The following is an 18946-nucleotide window of genomic DNA, read 5'->3' as shown; positions in this document are numbered from 1 at the left end:
TGTTTTAAGGATGGTCCCACCTTCTAAGAATATTAAGTTGCAAAAGGACTACACAAGCCAATGGGAGTTCATTCCTGCATAACAGGCTGCAGAGGTTTGACACCCAGCTTGTATTCTTCTGGGAAAAAAAAAAAAGCATTTCCCATATTTTCTTATCACTGTTTTTTAAAGCAAATAAAAGCCACCATACCTTCCTTCTGCTCCACAACTTCTGTTCGTGAAGCACATAGAGAGTTCTGGAGTACACAATTCATATTTTCTTCCGAGCCTTTTGGAGACACAGGTTCTCGTTTAACTTGTACTGAGGAGTCTGCAGGAGTAGTCAATGTGAGGCTAGAAGATGACTGGAATGGCGTTGGTGTGTTGACATGAACAGAAGCTCCCAGTGGAGGTACAGGAGACAAAGTGTCCAAAAGGGGCAAGAAGGAGCCCGCAGGAATCAAATCAGCTGCCACCTGAGATTTGCTATTTCTTCTCTCACTTGAGACACTGCTGGAAAGTTGCTCTGGCAATTCAGAAGGTTCATATGTTTCTAATGGCAAAAGAGGAGAGGAAAAAAAAAAGAACAAAAACACATACATAACTTACAGATTCTTGCAATAAAAGTCAGCAGTTCCAAGAGCTCATTTTTTCTGGCAAACAGACAAGGAAGAGAAAAAATTGCAAGACAGCCACTAGACAACATTATCAGAGACAACAGATCATACCTGAACAATAATGACTTCAATATGGAAAGCCCTCTATTTTGTTCCACATTTTAAATAAGTCAGCTTGAGTTAAATGCAATTTTTACTAGACACCAAGTTCAAAGAACATGCAAGTTAGCATTCCACTGCTGTAGTTTGTTAGTATGTCCTACCTTGTAGCCCTTGCAAGATCCGGATTCTCTGGCTTCTCAGTGTGCTCATTTCCATTGTTATCTGCAAAAAAAGTAGTGATTTAAATCAACTCTACTTAAGGCAGTTTCTCAGGCTGCTAACTTCTAGGTCAGACAATCTCAAAAGCCTACTGTTACCTGTTGCTTTAATACAAGGAACCGTTGAACCTCAACATATGCAGCCTGCAGGGCAGCCCTAGCCTGCAAGAGACTGCTGTCCACACTATTCAGGGACTTGCTCAATTCTTCTTCCCTCAGCGAAATAGCCAACAACTGGTCTACCTGAGAACGTTCTGAAAACAAACAAACAAAAAAAAAACACAACAACCCAACACATAATTTAGCAATAATTGTATATGGCAATACATTAAAATAAATTACACGTGATCGCTGAATAAATACTATCACCTCTGAATGTGAAAACATAGATTAAGTCAAGCATTAATAGTCGCAGAAGAGGCGGAAGAAGAGTACACACAAGAACATTCATGTATTACATGGAAGAAGAGTCAAGTCAAGAATTTCTCTTTATGGGATCTCAGCTTTGACCCTAGTAACTTTTTTTTTTATTTGTAGTTTTGCCAGCATTGACTTAATTTGTTGAACAAAAGAAGTTGCCCTCTTCCACAAAGATTTTTTGTTGAAGTATATATACATATAAAGTACAAGTACACAATTTTCATTAATGTAATCAAAAAGGCGAAGACTAACTTAAACTAAACATGAATTAAGTTATTCAGTTAATTCAGAGGCCATGAAAAGACACATGAAGACAAAAGGAAACAAATGCTAAAACCATGTACTATCCAAGATAGCATTTGGGCAGTGAGATTTGCGTTTGCAGTCTCAAGACAGAGTCTCCAAGCTCTGTACTCAATAAAAGATCCTCCTTTTTCAAAGATTTCTCTACAGAGATGCTTCAAGCCAATTAAGTTTCAGTTTGTGCACTGCTCAGCTTAATTCAGGTTACAGTTTCTTTTAGTAGATTTATACAGTAATACGGTTCTAGAAAAGTCTCTCTTTTGCATTACTTTCCTCTATGTCAAATGCATTATTAGAGTAGTAGTCTCTGTAACAGACAGTAGTCACTGAAGATACAGGCTGATAAAAAACACCTTTTCATGTAGGGAAAGACTAGTTCCTACAAGATCCATATTAACTGCCCTGCATTCTGAACAACTCAATAGAAACTTAAAAAAAAAAAAAAAAAAGAGAAATGGAACATTTGAAAGCTGTGTTTGTAGCTTAGCTATGAAAACTAAGCTTCTGGTCCTAAAGCTCCCAGACGACGATGTAATGATTTAGCTCCCAAAGAAAATATTCTTCCTAAAAGACAGATGATTAGTTCTGCTATGTGATGATACGGACATGTTAGATTTCTTTGAAAAAAACCTGTCTAATGCCAAGATTAGAGCTGCTTTCTTTGCTGAGGAGAAGGAAGGAAGGAATGAGGCATTCCATATTCATTTCAATTACATCCAGTGAACGAATAGTCAAAATTGAACACAGCCCAGGTGACTCAGTGGCTCCTGTACAAGTTTTCTGGTAAGAACATCCAGAAGGAGAACAGGAAAGCTGAACTACTGAACTAGAATGGAGTGATGGGTGCTCTTTTCCCTTCAGAACTTCTGTCAGGAGAGGCAGCAAGACTCTTTCCCCTGAGCGGGGGAAAACACAGGTCCTATCTGTGCAACTGTGAACATGAACTGCAAGCAGGAAGGAAGCACAAAGTCTTCTCTTAGAAACAACCTCTGACATTAATATGGGACTCTTCAGAGAAGAATGTGTTATGATGACAGTAGAAGGCAACACTAAGGACAACTTCATTAAGTCAGGGCTCATCCTGAATGCCTCTAAACAAGTATAATTTTGAGCAAGCTACAAACAGGTAATAAGAGATACAAAAGGCTTGTTAGGCAATCGTAGAAATTGGGAAGAATCCAGAAATGTCAACCCCTGTTCCTCTGCATTTTGTACTGTAAAATGGAAAAATTAGAACATTATTCAGAGAGGAATGTACCAGTGGATTCTTCCACTGTTTTAAATTTCAGTAGCCCTCTGGAAGTCAGGACTCCCACAGCAGGATAGAGAGAGAAGGGACTCCATTGTACCTGGTTGCTCTGGCTCTAATCTTACAGGTCTCGCAGCCCTAACAGGAGTACACCCTATAACCTTCAGTAAGAGCCAAGAAGCACCAAAGTAACATTAAGGAACTGCCATTTTAGCCAAGTCAGAATACTATTCGGTATTTGTAACCTCTATCCTAGACAAATATATGCATGACAGTCACTCACCTTTTTTACCTTTGATTTTTCGTCTTTTATTATTTCTTTCTAGACTGGGGATTTCAGGAGAGGATCCTTCCTACAAAACAAACAAAAACACCACACACCTTTATTAAAAAAGTTGCAATGGCAGTTTTGCCTAAATCAAGAAATCAAACAATCACATTCTTAAGAAGCATCACTTGTACTCACAGGGAAGAAAATATACAACTTTGCACATTCTCATATAATTTGTCCTTCCCTCTCCTCTTAGAAGTAGGGAGGGCAACAAAGTGGGTGCCATGTTTTCATCTCAACTAGGATGAAATATTAAATAAGCAGGCAACCTTCTACATGATCAGATGTTCAATACCACACGTGGTTCTGATTTTGTACTTCACAGATTTAGTTGATAGTGTAAAGAATGAAATCACTGTGGAATTAAAATTCTTACTTTCTGCATATAACAAAACCAGTCTGATTATTTTGACTGCAGACAATGAAACAAATTCAGATGGAGAAAGTTGTGGCTTAGAGACAAATGGGCTATCATCTTGAATATTTTTTACCTCATTTGAAGTACATAATTTTGAACTATTTTAACAAATCTTGTTTACTAGCATAGTGTACCAATTACCAAATCAAAATTAGAGAGCATTTGCTGTTCCTACAAATTAAAAAGATTAAGCAGAAGTCCTGCGCTAAAAAGAAGACTGAAATGAAAAAGATTCTTAAAAACTAAGTCAAATAAGCCAATTAGTTTGAGCTTATCAATGTACAAGACAATCAAATGAAGAAAAAGCCCTCCTTACAGAGATCATTCCAAGGTGGTCAAAACCACTGTCATGGAAATAACATATTTTAGCACACCAAAGTTGCACAAAAATTGTACACTTACTCCTGTTGCTCTTCGCTTCTTTCCAATTCCTTGGCTGTCATTCTGCTCAGTACCAGATGTGCAACTACTGTCGGTAGCTGCATCTATATTATTAGACACTGCAAGAAGTACATCATTTGAAGTCAGAGTATTTTCTTCTGAGATTTCCAGTACATTTTGCTTTTCAAGAAGAGGTGTTCTCTTATCAAGGATCTCCTGCTGTTGTTTTGTGAGGCCTGTGACCTCACAGGTGGCCTGTAGGCTGTGTCTCCTTCCAGTAGTCTCGGTTCTTTCAGACATAAATGGTGACAAAGGAAGAGAAGAGGTCTCCCGCTTCAAGTCAACCTCAATGTCAGCTCTTGCCTCATACGCAGACGTTATGCGATGCGAGTGGCTGGCTGCAATTATTTGCCTTTCCTTGCTTTCTTTTGTTTTGGCTTGTTCACTGAAGAAGCTATAAGCAGAAGGGTTTCTGTCTGCAATGACACTGCTTTCAGAAAAGCTACGTTTTCTGGCTGACCCAGGCACTGCTAAGGAAATCCCTTCCCACTGGAATCCTTCCAAAGTAGACAGATCAGATTCTTCACTGAGTTCTAGACCCCCTTGATCATTTTGAACAAGAGGCACCATTTCTATACCAAACCTTTAACGAGAAAAAAAGAAAGATAATTACACATGCAAGAAACAAGCTGAAAAAAGACTCCCCCTCCCCCAGTTGCACATTATTGTCTTACGAGATCTAGCAACTCATTACACTGGTATTCTGCACCACTATCTCACGTGGCAATGGAATTGCTTTTGTGTATCACAAAATCAGATTTTGTTGCTAAGAACTGACAGCATGATCTCCAAGTCAGAAAAAAAAAACCTTCATTAGCTTTTAGGGACTCTAAAAATGTGAATAGCATCCAGAAGATCTGTTCATCCTGTTTTTACATTCTTCCGCTTACTAGAACATGAAATGCAAATGTGTTTCTACTGTCCATAGTCAGACATTAAGCACTGATTATTAACTGATCAGAACCTTTTCTGAGCAGCAAACTACTGTTACTCATTTGTGAATAGACTTCACAGCGGCAATCACAAAAACGCGAAGTATTTGCACATGCAAAAGACAGCTGTATTAGAATGCTTCATTCTGGCATTCTCTTAAGACCTGGGGGTAAAACAACCCTCTCCCCTAAACAAACACACACATGGTTAGACTTGAAAGTTACCAACCTTGGTAAACCTTTGCCAAGTTCCTGTTTCTTCTTGGTTACCTGCTGGATGACTTGATCCCAGTTGACATTTCGCCGGGAAGCACTAAGAATTTGCCTGAGGGTGGGTTTAAGCCCTGACTCCTTCTCCGTCTCACTTCTCCGATGGCCACTCACATTCCGAATGCGCCGTGCGTTATTCAGATTGGGCTCTGGAAGATGTACTCCCACTTTGCTCTTCAGACTAATATGTCGTGTTAGATCTCTTTGCAGAGAGGCAGGGAGGCCAAGTTTGCTTAAATCAGGAAGGAGGAGGCCTACTGATTGGCTTCCTCCTTTCTGCAGATCGTGATCTGAAGGATTTTCAAAACCTTCCATTTCAAAGTGAGCACGTGACTTGACACGCTCTTCATCGCCTTCTCCTTCCTGGGAGGAGGTTTTCAAACCTACATGCAAGTGGTCCTGATTGCTTGATGGAGAAACTGTGGATTCCATCTGCAATGCAGAATCTTTTAGATCAGCAGAAGCAACACTTACAGCAGATGGCTTTTCATCAACTTCCTTTTCAGAGGCAGCAGGTTTACCTTCTGCAGTGTCACAGGGTAAACAAGAACTAACAGAAAGACTCAGCTTTTCAGCTCTTGTTTCTGATTTCTCACTTCCTATTAATTCATCATCACTCACATCTTCTAGTGAATCTAGTCTGAACTTGTTATTTGGTGATATTTTCTCAGTTTCTTCCATATTCTGATCACTTGTATTCTTACAAGAGCTTACGGGAGCATTTTGCAATGAGTGGTTGGATTGAACATTTTTGGATTTTTGTTCTGCTTCACTCAAGTTATTAATAGGCTCTCCAAGATCACTGCTAAGCATGTCTTTGTTGCCTCGTAAGTTAACAGCACATGCATCATGCAGCTTTGATGAGTAACAGGGGGAGTTGTTAGTTTCCAAGTTCAGTGCATTCAAATGGTTCTGCTCTTCACTAGTAGTTGAGGATAACAGCAGCCTGACATTTTTTAAGAGATTTTTTGTGTCTTGCTTTTGGGAAGACAACTTCATGTCTGTGATATTCAGAAGAGGAGATTTCAGCAATGGCATCCTACTACTTCTGCCATCATCTTTGTCAGGTTTTTCATCACTGGCACAGTCCTTCACTACCTTGCAAGAATCAAGGCAATCTGGCGTTACATTAGAATGGGAAGATGCTTCCCATTTTTTAAGTTTTGGGAGGCTCACGCTGGCTTCACAAGTTTTTCCCTTACTTGATGTTTCAGTAAACGGTATAAACACAGAATCCATTTTATCTGGAGTTTTAGAAACATTCTCTTCAGACCATGGTTGCTGCTCTGCAGCTTTCTGGGATGGGTAGGGGGTCCAGCGATGTATTCTATCTCTGGAAGGACTCCCACTTTTTCCATTGTTTCTTGAAATTTTGTTTTCTGGTTGCTTGGAAGTACCAAAATCCAATGCCCCCTCACTTGGAAGTTTATCACTAGTAAAATCAAGTGAGTCAGTCCTATTACTTCGATCTCTGTATGGTAGAACATCGATAATGTCCTTCTCCTGCCACTGCCACGTATATCTTTCCTTATTATATTTAATTGGCTCTAATGAATATGCATCTCCAGAGCTTCCAAATTTCCAGCTATTTGCACCATGAGGATTGGACTTCCAGTTTCCTCCATAACTCTTGGAATTCCAGCTAGAAAAATTACCCGTTCCTTCTGAGTGCCAAGTAGAATTTCTCCCCCTGCCACTGTGATGCCAATTTAATGTTGCTCCTCCTCGCCCACTTGGATGCCAAACACTTCCAGAATTCCCATAGTTATGCCGATTTGAAGGGCTTCCTGAAACATTTTGGTGCCACCCAGAGCGTCCCCTTGGGCCACCTGGATGCCTGTTTATACTAAGGTTCCTCTGAGAGTGTGAAAATTTTCCTTGTCTAGGACTAATATAATCATCCTTTTCCCATTTCCAGTCTCTTTGTGATGCATTATGATGATGCCACGAAGACTGATCATAAGCTTCTCTTTCTTTGTATGCAGCTCTTTCTTCTCGCCTTCTCTGTGATCTCCTATCATCACATTCTAATTCTTGGTTTGCACAGCATGCTTCAGCTTGCCTACAAAACATTTCAGACAAAAACTGATGCTATAAGTAAATAGATAAATTCTGATGCTATCCCAACTAAAATCCAATGCTACAAAAGCCCCATCCATTTAACTTGCAGTAGGAAGAGAATGTTTTATATAAGAAGAAACGGAGACCACTTATTTAGCTGCTTTACTGTTCAGGGTTCTGTAGTGTTTGACTATTAAGACTAGTGTTGTACCTTTACTTAAACCTGATATTTCAAAATTGCTCTTACAAGAATTTTACAGGATTTGATGCAGGGACAGTTCAATAGACTAGTTCTTCATTATTTCTGTTTAAGTCAGAAGATAACATTCCTTTCTATTTACTAGGTATTGGACTAAGAGAACAAACAAAAAGAAAGCTTCCTTCTATTGTATAATCTTTGCAATTTGAGTAATCTTGATAGAAAGAAGAAAAAAATTAGTCAGATTTCCTTTTCTTGAAGACTACTCTGTTGGTACTAGATAGCATAACTAGTGTGAATTGATACAAAATTAGGAGGAAAGCTAGGCTGAGAAAAGCAGTTATTCTACTTATCAGAGAAAACAATTGAGATCATGTGTCAGTTTATTAAGCTTAAATAAAAACATGGATTTGGAGCATCCACAGAAGTTGTGCCTCTGATACAAAAAATATTTTGTCTTGTTTTAACTAACAGACAAACAGTCCACAGCATGCAATGACAAATCTGTAAGAGCCTCCCAGAAGCACTATCTACTGCTCTTTGGATATTACTTACACTTGGCAGTCTGTCATGAACACGTGGTAAATTATCACATGTACATTTAAAGATAAATGCTACCTTAATGCTGACAGCTATTCCCAGGATCAGTAATCTAAATATTCTAAGCATTTATTCTATAAAACGAAGAATTTTTAATAAAAGCGTTTCAAAAGCTGATTACAGAAACAGCGCTCTAAGTCCCTTGTTAAGCAAGTCAGAAAGCTTTCACACCACTCTGTCTGCTAATGGGAACCGATTTACCGGTATCAGTAAACTGAAAATTTACATTGTACTAACTTCTAGGATTTCGACATATTCCAGTTTTGCTAAAAGACGCACAAAGAATTACTGTCTAATGAAAAATGGGCTACTGCATGAGATAAAGCGAAATTTAAGACAATAATTCAAAGAAATGATGCATCAGTGATACCTTTGGTTCTAGGAGCTGGCTCAACTAGATTATGATCTCATGGAAACAATTTTGCTGTATTAGTAAATTTAGCCATGTACTTTTTTTTTCCAAACCTGCATCCAACAGAGATTTTATAAGATTTTAGTTGCCTCAGAATACCACTGTACTGACAAGCATTACTCTTTTTACCATGGAACTAAGAAAAATGATGTTGTTACTACCTACACCAACCGATATGAAAACATGACCACCATGCAGCAGCCACGATACCCTAGTATGGCAGAATGGCTTCAAAACTAAACAATCTCCTTAGCTTTGTGCATTCTGAGACACTAATTGAAATTTCCAGCCATAAGCAAGCAAGATCTTCTTTCAAAAATCACGTGGCTCTTTAATACCATTGTCATGCTGTAAATCTATTGAAACAATATATTCCCAGTTGGAACATATTGCTAGCAATGCACACTTGGAGAGTCACATGCAAGACAAAAAGTAGTACTTGCTACTCTCTGCAGCCTTCTGTTACACAGCCAGCTACTAGAATTATCTTTAGCTGATAGTAAGCAGGAAGGTAAAACGCGAAAGAAATTTCATTCAAGGATTATGGGATTTCAATGTGACACTAACAATCCAATTCACTTAAAAAAAAGACAAGTTAAAGGTTTATAATGAAGCATGTTCAGCAACAGTTTTGAAAAGGCCAGGTTCCTACAGAACCATGCTCCTACCGCCCAGATGACAATACCAGCATTGTCACATTTATTGAATCCTTCAGTTAAAATGCGTATCAAATATTAAAATAACAGCATTAGACCTCTCAAAGCACAAGATTCCACATTAGGGACTTGAGCACAGCATAACTGTTTTTTTTTTGTTTTGTTTTTAATCTATAATGGAGAATAGTTGTACTTCCTACAAACAGTGGATCAATAGAACATTTAGGAGAATCATGTTTACACACTGAAATTATAATCTCCACACAGTTCTCCTGGACTGCTCTCATAACAAGTATACTGGCTGCATGCAGTTTACATTTCATGAGCATCTAGTCCTTAGGAGCATATCACAACTATACCAAATGCACTCCTATAATGCTACACTTAAAAGAAAAAATGAAAACTCACCGGTTCCGTTCCTTCCTTTGCTTGATTAGTTGAATGAGTTCTTTGTCAAGGTATTCTTCTTCTGCCTCCTCTTTCTCTTCCGCTTTATCATGGGCATCAACATTGTCTTTGTGCAGCTGGCTGGAGATGTGCTTGGCATATGCTGACAAGCCCACCACTGTCACCCTGCACACCTGGCACTCATGGTTGCTGTCCCTAGGAAGAGAGGCAGAGGGTGGACTTTCAATTCTGCCAACAGGCATGGTAGATTATCTCTGGTCTTACTTTGTTTCCTCTGAATGTGCCTGTCTTTAGCCAAAAGTTTGCGTTCAAGGCAACTAGGTTTTGCTCAGTATATTTAAGTTACTGGAATTCTTTGGCTTTTTCATTCAAGGTCTATTTTTTGATGGTAAGTTTTAATAGATTTTTTTCCAACAATCAAGAGGTAGAAGACTTGGTAATAAAGCTGTGTTAACTGGTAGGAGGAATTCTTCTTGAATTGTTGTACTCAAAATCTTTTCAGAGGAAACAGAGTGAGCGAGGAGGCAGAATGGAAGGCTTACAGAGCTAGCAGGAGCTGCTCTGAAGCCCATCCATGGTGCCAGCTGCACTGGGGAAGCCTGGTGACAGCTTCTACATTTAATCTTTGCCTTGAGCCTTCCCCCAGTGAAATTTAGAAAAAGGAGGAGGCAGTACGTGGATACAGCCAATCCTAATAGAGCACAACCTAAACTGGGACAGCTGAGACTGCTGCCTGGAATCCAAAGACTCCAGAGCACAGCAAGTGATGGGAGGGTGTCTTCAGTTCACTGTACTTTATTTGGTTCAAATGTGCATGAGGTCTGCTTTCCACTTTAGAGGACATATCTTAAAAAATACAGTAATTATTTCAGCTGGAGGAAGTTGACAGCTGTGTCAGACAAATGGTTTCACTCATATTTCAGCGAATACTGAACTAAGGTTACAACTTTTTTTTTTTAATAAAGAAATTCGTATTTCTAAAAATACCTTATTTGTTCTGACAAATCCAATTGATAATCCAGTTAAGGAAATAGTTTTTTAATAATACACCTAAACAAGGGAAGTATGTTCACCAGTTTAAAAAAAGTCAGAAAAAAGCATAATGCACTGCAGACAACCCAGTGAAACCAAGTCAGGACTCACTGCCTGCCTCTACAATGCTTTCTACAACTCTGTCATTTAATTCATAAAGGCAGATCTACATATCTCAATGGCACACTTGAGACTGAAGTCTTGTAGCAGTAGCTTTATAGTACCAACACAAACTTCCTGACTGGAGTCAAGAAACCAGGATCCACAAATGAAAAAGTCAATCATAAATCCATAGTTTTTAGAAAAAAATAAAAATAAGACGATAAAAAGCTTCACTCAAAATATTAGGCCACTATCCTTACTGGAGTGCTTAACGGAGTATCTGCAGTTAAATACTAAAAGCAATGTTTTATTTTTGCTACAGTTGTTTTTCCTCCTATCATAGTTGAGATATTTAACCAATTAAGTCATTCACGCATAATCAGAGGGGAGGTTGTTTTTAATTTAAAAATTAATTTAAATTTAAATAAAAATTCATAAAAATTATACTTTTACAATTAATTTTTTGCATGTTGCTGCCTGATTCCAGATGAAACATTTGGATAAATTTCAATTACAAAGTCAGCAGCTTACAGATTTACCCTGTGTTTGGAGAGGTGTACTTCATTTTGTACACTTAACACTCACCAAGAACAGTCAAAGCCTAGATTCTGTATATCATAATTCAGGCTGTCTCATTAACCCAATGAAGATAACCATATACAATTAGTGAATTTTACTAATGCATTGGAAGAATGCTCTTTGCAATCATAAATGACCCAGCTATGCATTGCTAGTAAGTTTTGTTTTTAACTTCGGTCAGCACACAAGACAAATTGCAGATTGTAAGCTGGTTTCTTGCTGAAAAAGGTGCTCTCTTTCCATAATGTCCCACGTAAGTCAGAAGGACACTTCAACAAGAAACATACCTCAGGGATACTAAACAGTTTTTTGAGAACACTCCAATTCCTTCTGAAGGCCCACGTATCAATTCTTTCATAAAATTTCTATCATTCTCACTTACAGACTAAATACATGCAATGTTTCCACTGTATTTGGACAAAGCCAGTAAGTTTATAACTGGCTTAAAGACAAAGAACTTGTTTCTCTCACTTCTAACTGGCGTGACTTGTTACTAAGCTGTGCTTTTGGACCACTCCATAGTCTGGAAAGAAGAGACTCAAGGGGGGTAAGTATTACAACTCTATAATCAAAACAAACAAAAAACCACAACCCATATCCACACTTCTTTCCCTCCATGCACACCTACTTCAACTAAAGAAGAATTGTCTGAGAGCTTGGATGGTTACACTAATGGGAAATATGATTTCTTTCACTTTTTTCCTTCCCCCATTCCCACTAATATCAGCTGTAATTGGGTGCATTCCCACCACACACACACTGGTCTTGTCTACGCATTTCCCAACCTTAAAGGTCAGAGCTTCATCTCCTCTGATACACCACACAGTCACAGCTGTTCAAAAAGAAGACCAGAAGCAGATAGAAATAAACAAGAAAAAAGTATTCTCAGTATGACAACATCCCAGAGCTTTATTTTTCTGCATGCGTACTTCAGATGGCAGACTCGATGTCCTTCATACAAGAGCATTATTTCATTTTTTTTTTTAAAGAAGCTTACTAAAGCTTTGTATTTGACATCCAGTTTCCATTACATATCATAGGGAGTAAGACCTCAAGAAGAGGAAAAGTTCCAGAAAATTTATTCTAGCCCTTGAGATTACCAAGTTAACTTTAGAAGGACAAAAGCAAGAACCAATATATGCACCTCCTTTACCTCTTCCCTACAGGAAATCTAAAAAAAAGTGACTTCTAGCTGGATGCTAAATTTGAAGGTAGTAAGATGCTGATATAATACACTTGGATGGTATTATCTTCTGTCACACAATGTAACCACCCTTATGAGGCTGTTGCATTCCAAGTAGAAAACGTAAAACACAGGCATCTTGCTTTACAAGGCTGTAAAGCTCCTAAAAAACTTCTATCAAACTGAAATGGGAAGGAGAGAGGCACAGGAGAAGAGAGCAAGGCTGTTATTGCACGGTAAAAAATCAAGTCCATAAATCCTTTTTGAGAACAAATTTCTTCTATGCATTCCTGTAAAAGAAGGGATGTAGACAGTTACCTTAACATTAAATTTCTATTATGAAAATGTAATTCTGATGAAACAAGTTTAATTTTATTTCAGTCTGAAGGAAATAGGAAGCCAAGAATCATCAATAACTTGCAAGCTACTGTGGACATACGTGACTTCTAAAAATTAGTGTCACCTTCATAAATTTGTCATAAACTAGAAAAATACTGATTCACAAAACCAGAAATAAGATACCAAGGTATGTGAAATTTTAAGCTGTAATCCCATCACTTTCTGTCCCTGTAGCTACCCTAATGTCAGAATCATTGTCTGAAAAAAGTCTAGATTAGAAATACTCTACAAGTTAGCTGACCAGAAGCCCTACTTAAGCTTTTAGTGCTGAGGATATTCTCGTTTCTGAGCAACCACTTCCCAGCTGTTCAGAAAGAGAACAAATTCTTTTCACTCTCAACAGTACAGATACTGATGAGTATGATGTGCCTGATCCCAGGCACATTTCAGAATGTTCCTAGCTCCCAAGACCCTGTTGTGTGGGGCCATAGCAGAAATGAAAGCAGGATGATCTAGGTTTTCTATTTATTATTATTATTTATTTCTAAATAAGCAGCTGAACTCTGAAGAAAAGACAAAGGGTTAAGCAATGGGTGGCAACTGTAGGGAAAAAACGGCAGTGGAAAGCAAGCAAGTTGTTGTTTTTATGCCCTCCCGCTTTAATCCAAAGCAAGTTTTATTTGAAAAAATGAAATAGCTGCCAAGATGATGTTTCATACATTTCCTCAGTGTGACAAAACAACAACTTTATAAATTGGAAATCTGGGCAACTTTTCTGAATCTCACTGAAACAACTTTAAGTTCAAGAGGAAAAGATTACTTAATTTTCTTTACCATCTGTTTTAATATTTTGATAGATCACAGGCTCTGTCTAAAGACAGACTGATAGTAGAGATTCTGAAGGCAGAAGGTCTTTTCCCACTTTACTAACCTGTCATGGAACCTCAGACAAGTTAATCAAATACTAGGTGGAAGTAGAAACTGGTTAACAGTTTACTAACAGTGAATATGCAGCTTGAGGTAAACAATGTATTTTTACCTATACAGCATAAAATTTACAGAGTAGTTGAAACTGCAGAGCTCCAATCCTAGCTGCCGTCTTTGTGCATCAGAGATGACAGAAACTTGCTGCAGACTAAAAGTACGTTAGAAGTAGGATGCCTTGCAATGCCTTGACTGTCCTGCAATGCAGGTATTTTTTTTTTTTTTTTTTCATTTCTTTGCAACTATTGTAAATGCTAGCAGATTTAAGTGTGCATATTCCTATTCTACAGATTCTCTGGAGGACTTAAAGTAGAAACACAGCAGGTTGTTAATTTAGACGAACTACAGCAATAATTAGGAATTACACGGAAGAGTAGCGTAAAATATTATACAGCTTGCTCAAGCACATGTATTCAGCTGCACTATGTATGTAACGCAATCCCGCACTCCAAATGTGGACTCTTTTTTTGCAGCTACACATATGCTTTGCACACAAAATATTACCGAAGACAAATAGATATCTAACTTTTGCTAGTCTTAAAGCATTATAAAATAAAGCAGTTTAGGAGTTTTACTAGAATTCAAACTGACAAAATTTAACTATGTTGACATTAGCATCTAACATAACATGAACCAGTCTTAGTTTCAGTCTGCTTTTGTTCAACAGTTAATTCTTTAAAAAAGTGGCCTGGAGCAACAGCAGCTGCTCCCATTTTGCAGGAAAAAAAAAAAAAAAAAGAGAATAAAAGCTAGTGAACCGAGAACTAACGTGAACAGATGCAGTCTACAATTTACCTTCCTTGGATTTAAGACAGATGTCCTAATATAATGGATTTCCAACACCTAAGAGTTGAAAGAAAATCACTTCTTGTTCCTTTAAAAGGTGTTGAAAATAGATGTGCTCTTTTCATATGATATCTGTGGTGCATGATGACCATAAGTTATGACTATTGCCTATGACTATTGTCTGTAAATCAAATATTTAAGCGCAGACCATCTGATCTCTGGCTACCTCAAAAGCTGAAAAGTAACTGAATGCACTTTCAAGTGCACTCTGATTGCACCCTGATTCCATATTATCAGGATGATATTTTAATACTCCTGAAAGCCCTCCGCCTGCTTTCCAATGGCTATAACTAAATCCATGGAAGCCACCATCCACCCTGGCTAGCTCCATTAATTAAACAACTGGACCAGAGTGGCAGAGAAAGAGGCTTTCACACGCACAGATAAAGCCTTTACATCCAAGATGTCAGACTTCTTACAGAGGTTTAGAAGATCAACAATTATTTCTGCATCATTTTAAACTTTTAAAGATGATTTAAAAAGGAAAATACCAGTGTTCATAATTCTGCTAAAGGCAAAATTCTAGTGCTTCCAAGAAGCCAAAGATGAAACAGCCAAGAACTAAAAAACACATTTCTGTTTGGTCAGTTGGGTTTTGTTTTGTTTATTATTTCATTACAGTCCAAGAAATGCAGGAGAGCATTTTCTCATATCATTTGTTTCAGTTAGCAAGCCTCCCAAGTTTTAGACATTCAGAGAGTATGGTAATTGCCAGCTTTATCATAAAGCATGCAAATGAGTGATACATAAAATAAACTATGCAATTCAGCTTGTATGGGAAATCGCACGAGTTCTTCCAGAGTATAAAACAAACTGCACCACGAGGACGGATTCAAGATTGTTCTCATACCTTCCCTTCAGGTTTTCAAGTTCTCTGTGGTGAAGCATGCTTCTCATGTGTTCTTCCATTTCCTTCAACCAGGAGAAAGAAAAGTAGAAATGGTCATAGCAGAACAAAATGGTGTACTGCATTTGAAAAGCTCACTTGTGAAAACTCTCCTGCCTTGCAGGAAGGCATACCCTGCTCCTGTAGGGCTGTAGCAGTTGCTTTTCCTGTTTCTATTACCATGAAAGTGCAAGTAGTCACACTCTTAGAAGTCATATAGTGTTACCTTCTCAGCAGAAGGACACACTGGAGTCATTAGAATTCAAAAAGTGTGCAAAATTCCAGGAGAAAGGAGCGTATGTAGCAAAAATTATTACACTGATTTTTGACAAAGTACTGTCAATCATTTTTGTTAAAAGTCTCATTGATACCCCCTCCCCAGCAGCACAGCAATTAAAACACGGTTTTCCTGTGCAATCTCAGTAGTCTCTCTGTATTTGTATTGACACAGATGCAATTTCATCATCAAATACTATTTTACTCTGCTAGCTGCACTTCAGAAAGTGAAATGAACCTAAGTCAGTTTGTTGTTTACAGCAACCTTGATCTACAAACTACAGTGGTAGTGTAATTAATTGGGAATGAAGGAAAGCTGCTGGAAGAGAAAGTTCATAATTCAGGGAAATAAAACAGTTTGGAAGATTTCACTTTCTCTTGGTGCTTGAGCCAAAACGTTTAGAAATCTTCAAAGAACAGGTACTAATCATTATCCTCCTCAGTCCTTAAATTCCCATCTGCAAAGGGAAAGCAACATCTTCAGCCCTCAAGAGTCGTGTGAATTAATACATTGGCACTTGCAAAATATTCATGTGCCAGGTGGCTAAGTAATATATGAAAATCAAAAAAAAACAACACTGAGCTTTAGTGCAGGCTTTGCATGATATCCAGTAAACAGAAGACATATACTAAATGGCAACATTAATGAAAACGTTATGCTGTATAATTCCACATTCGCATCCATATGGAACCAAGATAAAAGTCCAAAAGGAAAAAAGTGTATTACATGGTATTCTTAACACAGCACAGCTTATAGCTGAATAGGTTTTTGAGTGATTCACTTTATTAGCTTGATACAACAATAGTAAAAAAAAAAAAAACTCAAAGCCCTCAATGTTTTTTGCATTCAAAATCAAGGATCCTGCACAGCTCATTTCAAAAAGATGCTCTAAAGCACATATAAATGTACTACTTGATTTGTGATAGAACTAGATCAATACATTCCTGATACAGGAAAAAAACCTTAAGAGTTCCCATAATTTTAAAATGGAAGTACTACTTACATACATTTAGTAATAGTATCTACTGATGTTAGATGTAAATTATTATTTACCTTTTTTGAGCTGTACACAATGTGACATAATATGCATTTTCGTTCTCGAACCATGCTTATTATTCTGGAAAGGTCTTATCCTATACCTGCAAATAATTTAAGAAGAACCAACATTCAGACTTGGATTTTTCTTTAATTGGTTTCAGTAAGCACTACTATTCATGAAAACATCTGTGCAGAGATCTTTTAAGAGAATACACACCTCTCACACATACTCAACATTCTTCAGGAAAGATGAGACAGTTTTGAGTATTCCTCTAAATTGCTCTTAAAAAAAAAAAAAGGTAGATTTCCCTTGCTTTCACTTTTTTTCCCCTTGTCCTCCAACACATGACACTCATACTACAAGCAAGCAAAGACCTGTTGGATTGCTCACAGATACTCAAATCAGATTAACAAAAAACTTCCCAGCTAGCATGGTGAGAGGGAGGTAAGGAATTGAAGAAACCAAGCAGGATGAACGCACGTTTTTTATTACAGTACACACGACAACTCAAGTAAGAAAATCCATGAAGATCTATAAGGACCTAAGAAAATGAAATGAAGGCTATTCATGACAACCAAGACTGCCAGTCTTCATGTTTTATCAGTCAATTTATTCACTGTAAAATAAAACCTTAAGTGATTTAAATTCAGTATTTTTCTTCTTGATCTCCGTAAGAATTACACGTGTGTATATTGAAATACCCAAAAGTGTTTTAAATATATTCTCTAGCTTTATCACATGGACACATCATTTATTTGAAACATTAGTAAAGGCTATATATTTTCATTATTTGTTCCCAAAGGTACAAAACTATTATATTCTGGTGCAAAGTTTTTAATAAACATTTTAACACTGATCCACAGAAAACGTGCATATATGCAAGTGAAGTTATCAGCAGGTTAAACTATTATTTTTAATAATTTTGTTTAGTTCATAAGGAGAGCAATTAAATTAGAGGTACCCATATGTCTAGGTTAAAATATGAAGGTGGCTGCATCTGCATAAGTAACAGGACATAGTCATTGCCCTTTTCTTTCTCTCAAGAGACATTAAAATGGGGAATGATCAAGTCCTACAGTCACTTTTGATTGACTTGTCTGAGGCACTTCCTCACCTTGTAGCAGAAAGAAATGTATCTTTCTACTGCCAATACTATTATTCATTTTTGTATCTCCACTCAAAAAGGCAATTCATCCCAAGCTTTGCTATTTTACATTAGTCAACTTCAGAGCTAATTTGGCAAATAGCACCAAACTTAACCTGCAAAAGCCTTCAGAAGCCTTCATCTGCACAGCTTATGCAGCCTACAAAACGAATCCCAATTATTCATCAACCTTTTGTTTCTGAGACACTGAACCCTCAGAAGCTGGCACTGACCAGAAGCTGTGAGCAGGAACTTTATTTACACCAAATCCAGAGTGCACAGAATTAAAGCAGCTCTGACCTTCAGTGCTGCTGCCCAACTGTAAGCAACAGAATAAGCAAAACCACACCCACTCTAATTCAAAATGTGGTTCTTGGACAAATAACTCCTTTTCTCTGGATTTGCATGTCCACTTACAACTCCTGTATGCACCAGCAGATGTCCAGCATAAAGGGACCTCAACTGAGAGCTGCAAGAGTCCTTTAATTTTCAGTGATAAGAAAGCAGTTTCCTCCCTAAAAAAATCCCATTACCATACCAAAACAAACATATTTAAAACAAAATAACAGATTCAATCATCTTGTGTTACCTATCCAGCATTCTTGGGGTGCCATTCTTGAAATACTTGATGGTGTTTAAATACGCATTCTCCAGCTTTATCGCATGGGTGCCTGATATACTTGAATCATTAGTAACAGCTATGTATTTTGACAAAGCATCCACAAAGGCACAAGATCACTCAGAACTCTGCACCACTCCAGGTCACACAGGGCATACATATAAACTCACAGGACACCAGAAAGTGCATGCAAAAGCACCTGGCTTCAGAGAAGGTCAGAGCACAGAAATACAAAATTTCAGGACAAAATCTTTTGCATTTATCCACATCCTATTTCCAGACCATAGAAAATATGACTTG

The 18946-nt window shown here is 37.7% G+C and overlaps 1 protein-coding gene across 2 annotated transcripts in view; it reads right to left on the bottom strand.

Annotated features, from left to right (window-relative positions):
• Nucleotides 1-18946, bottom strand: part of ZNF106 (zinc finger protein 106) — a 41697-nt gene that overhangs the window by 16244 nt on the left and 6507 nt on the right. The window contains exons 2-10 of one of the 2 annotated variants that reach the window (XM_050711033.1): nt 16898-16983; nt 15532-15593; nt 9617-9811; nt 5240-7342; nt 4040-4661; nt 3172-3241; nt 1016-1170; nt 860-920; nt 191-532 (exon numbers count right to left, since the gene is read on the bottom strand). In XM_050711033.1, the coding sequence (XP_050566990.1) occupies nt 191-532; nt 860-920; nt 1016-1170; nt 3172-3241; nt 4040-4661; nt 5240-7342; nt 9617-9811; nt 15532-15593; nt 16898-16951 (3664 nt within the window). In that variant the 5' untranslated portion in view covers nt 16952-16983. Of the gene's footprint in view, nt 1-190; nt 533-859; nt 921-1015; nt 1171-3171; nt 3242-4039; nt 4662-5239; nt 7343-9616; nt 9812-15531; nt 15594-16897; nt 16988-18946 lie in introns of those variants that run through there. The other variant, XM_050711034.1, reaches the window with a different exon arrangement.

Source organism: Cygnus atratus, chromosome 5, assembly GCF_013377495.2.
Source record: "Cygnus atratus isolate AKBS03 ecotype Queensland, Australia chromosome 5, CAtr_DNAZoo_HiC_assembly, whole genome shotgun sequence".
NCBI lineage: Eukaryota > Metazoa > Chordata > Aves > Anseriformes > Anatidae > Cygnus > Cygnus atratus.
Note: the sequence above shows the minus strand (reverse complement) of the source record. Positions and strands in the feature narration are given on the sequence as shown.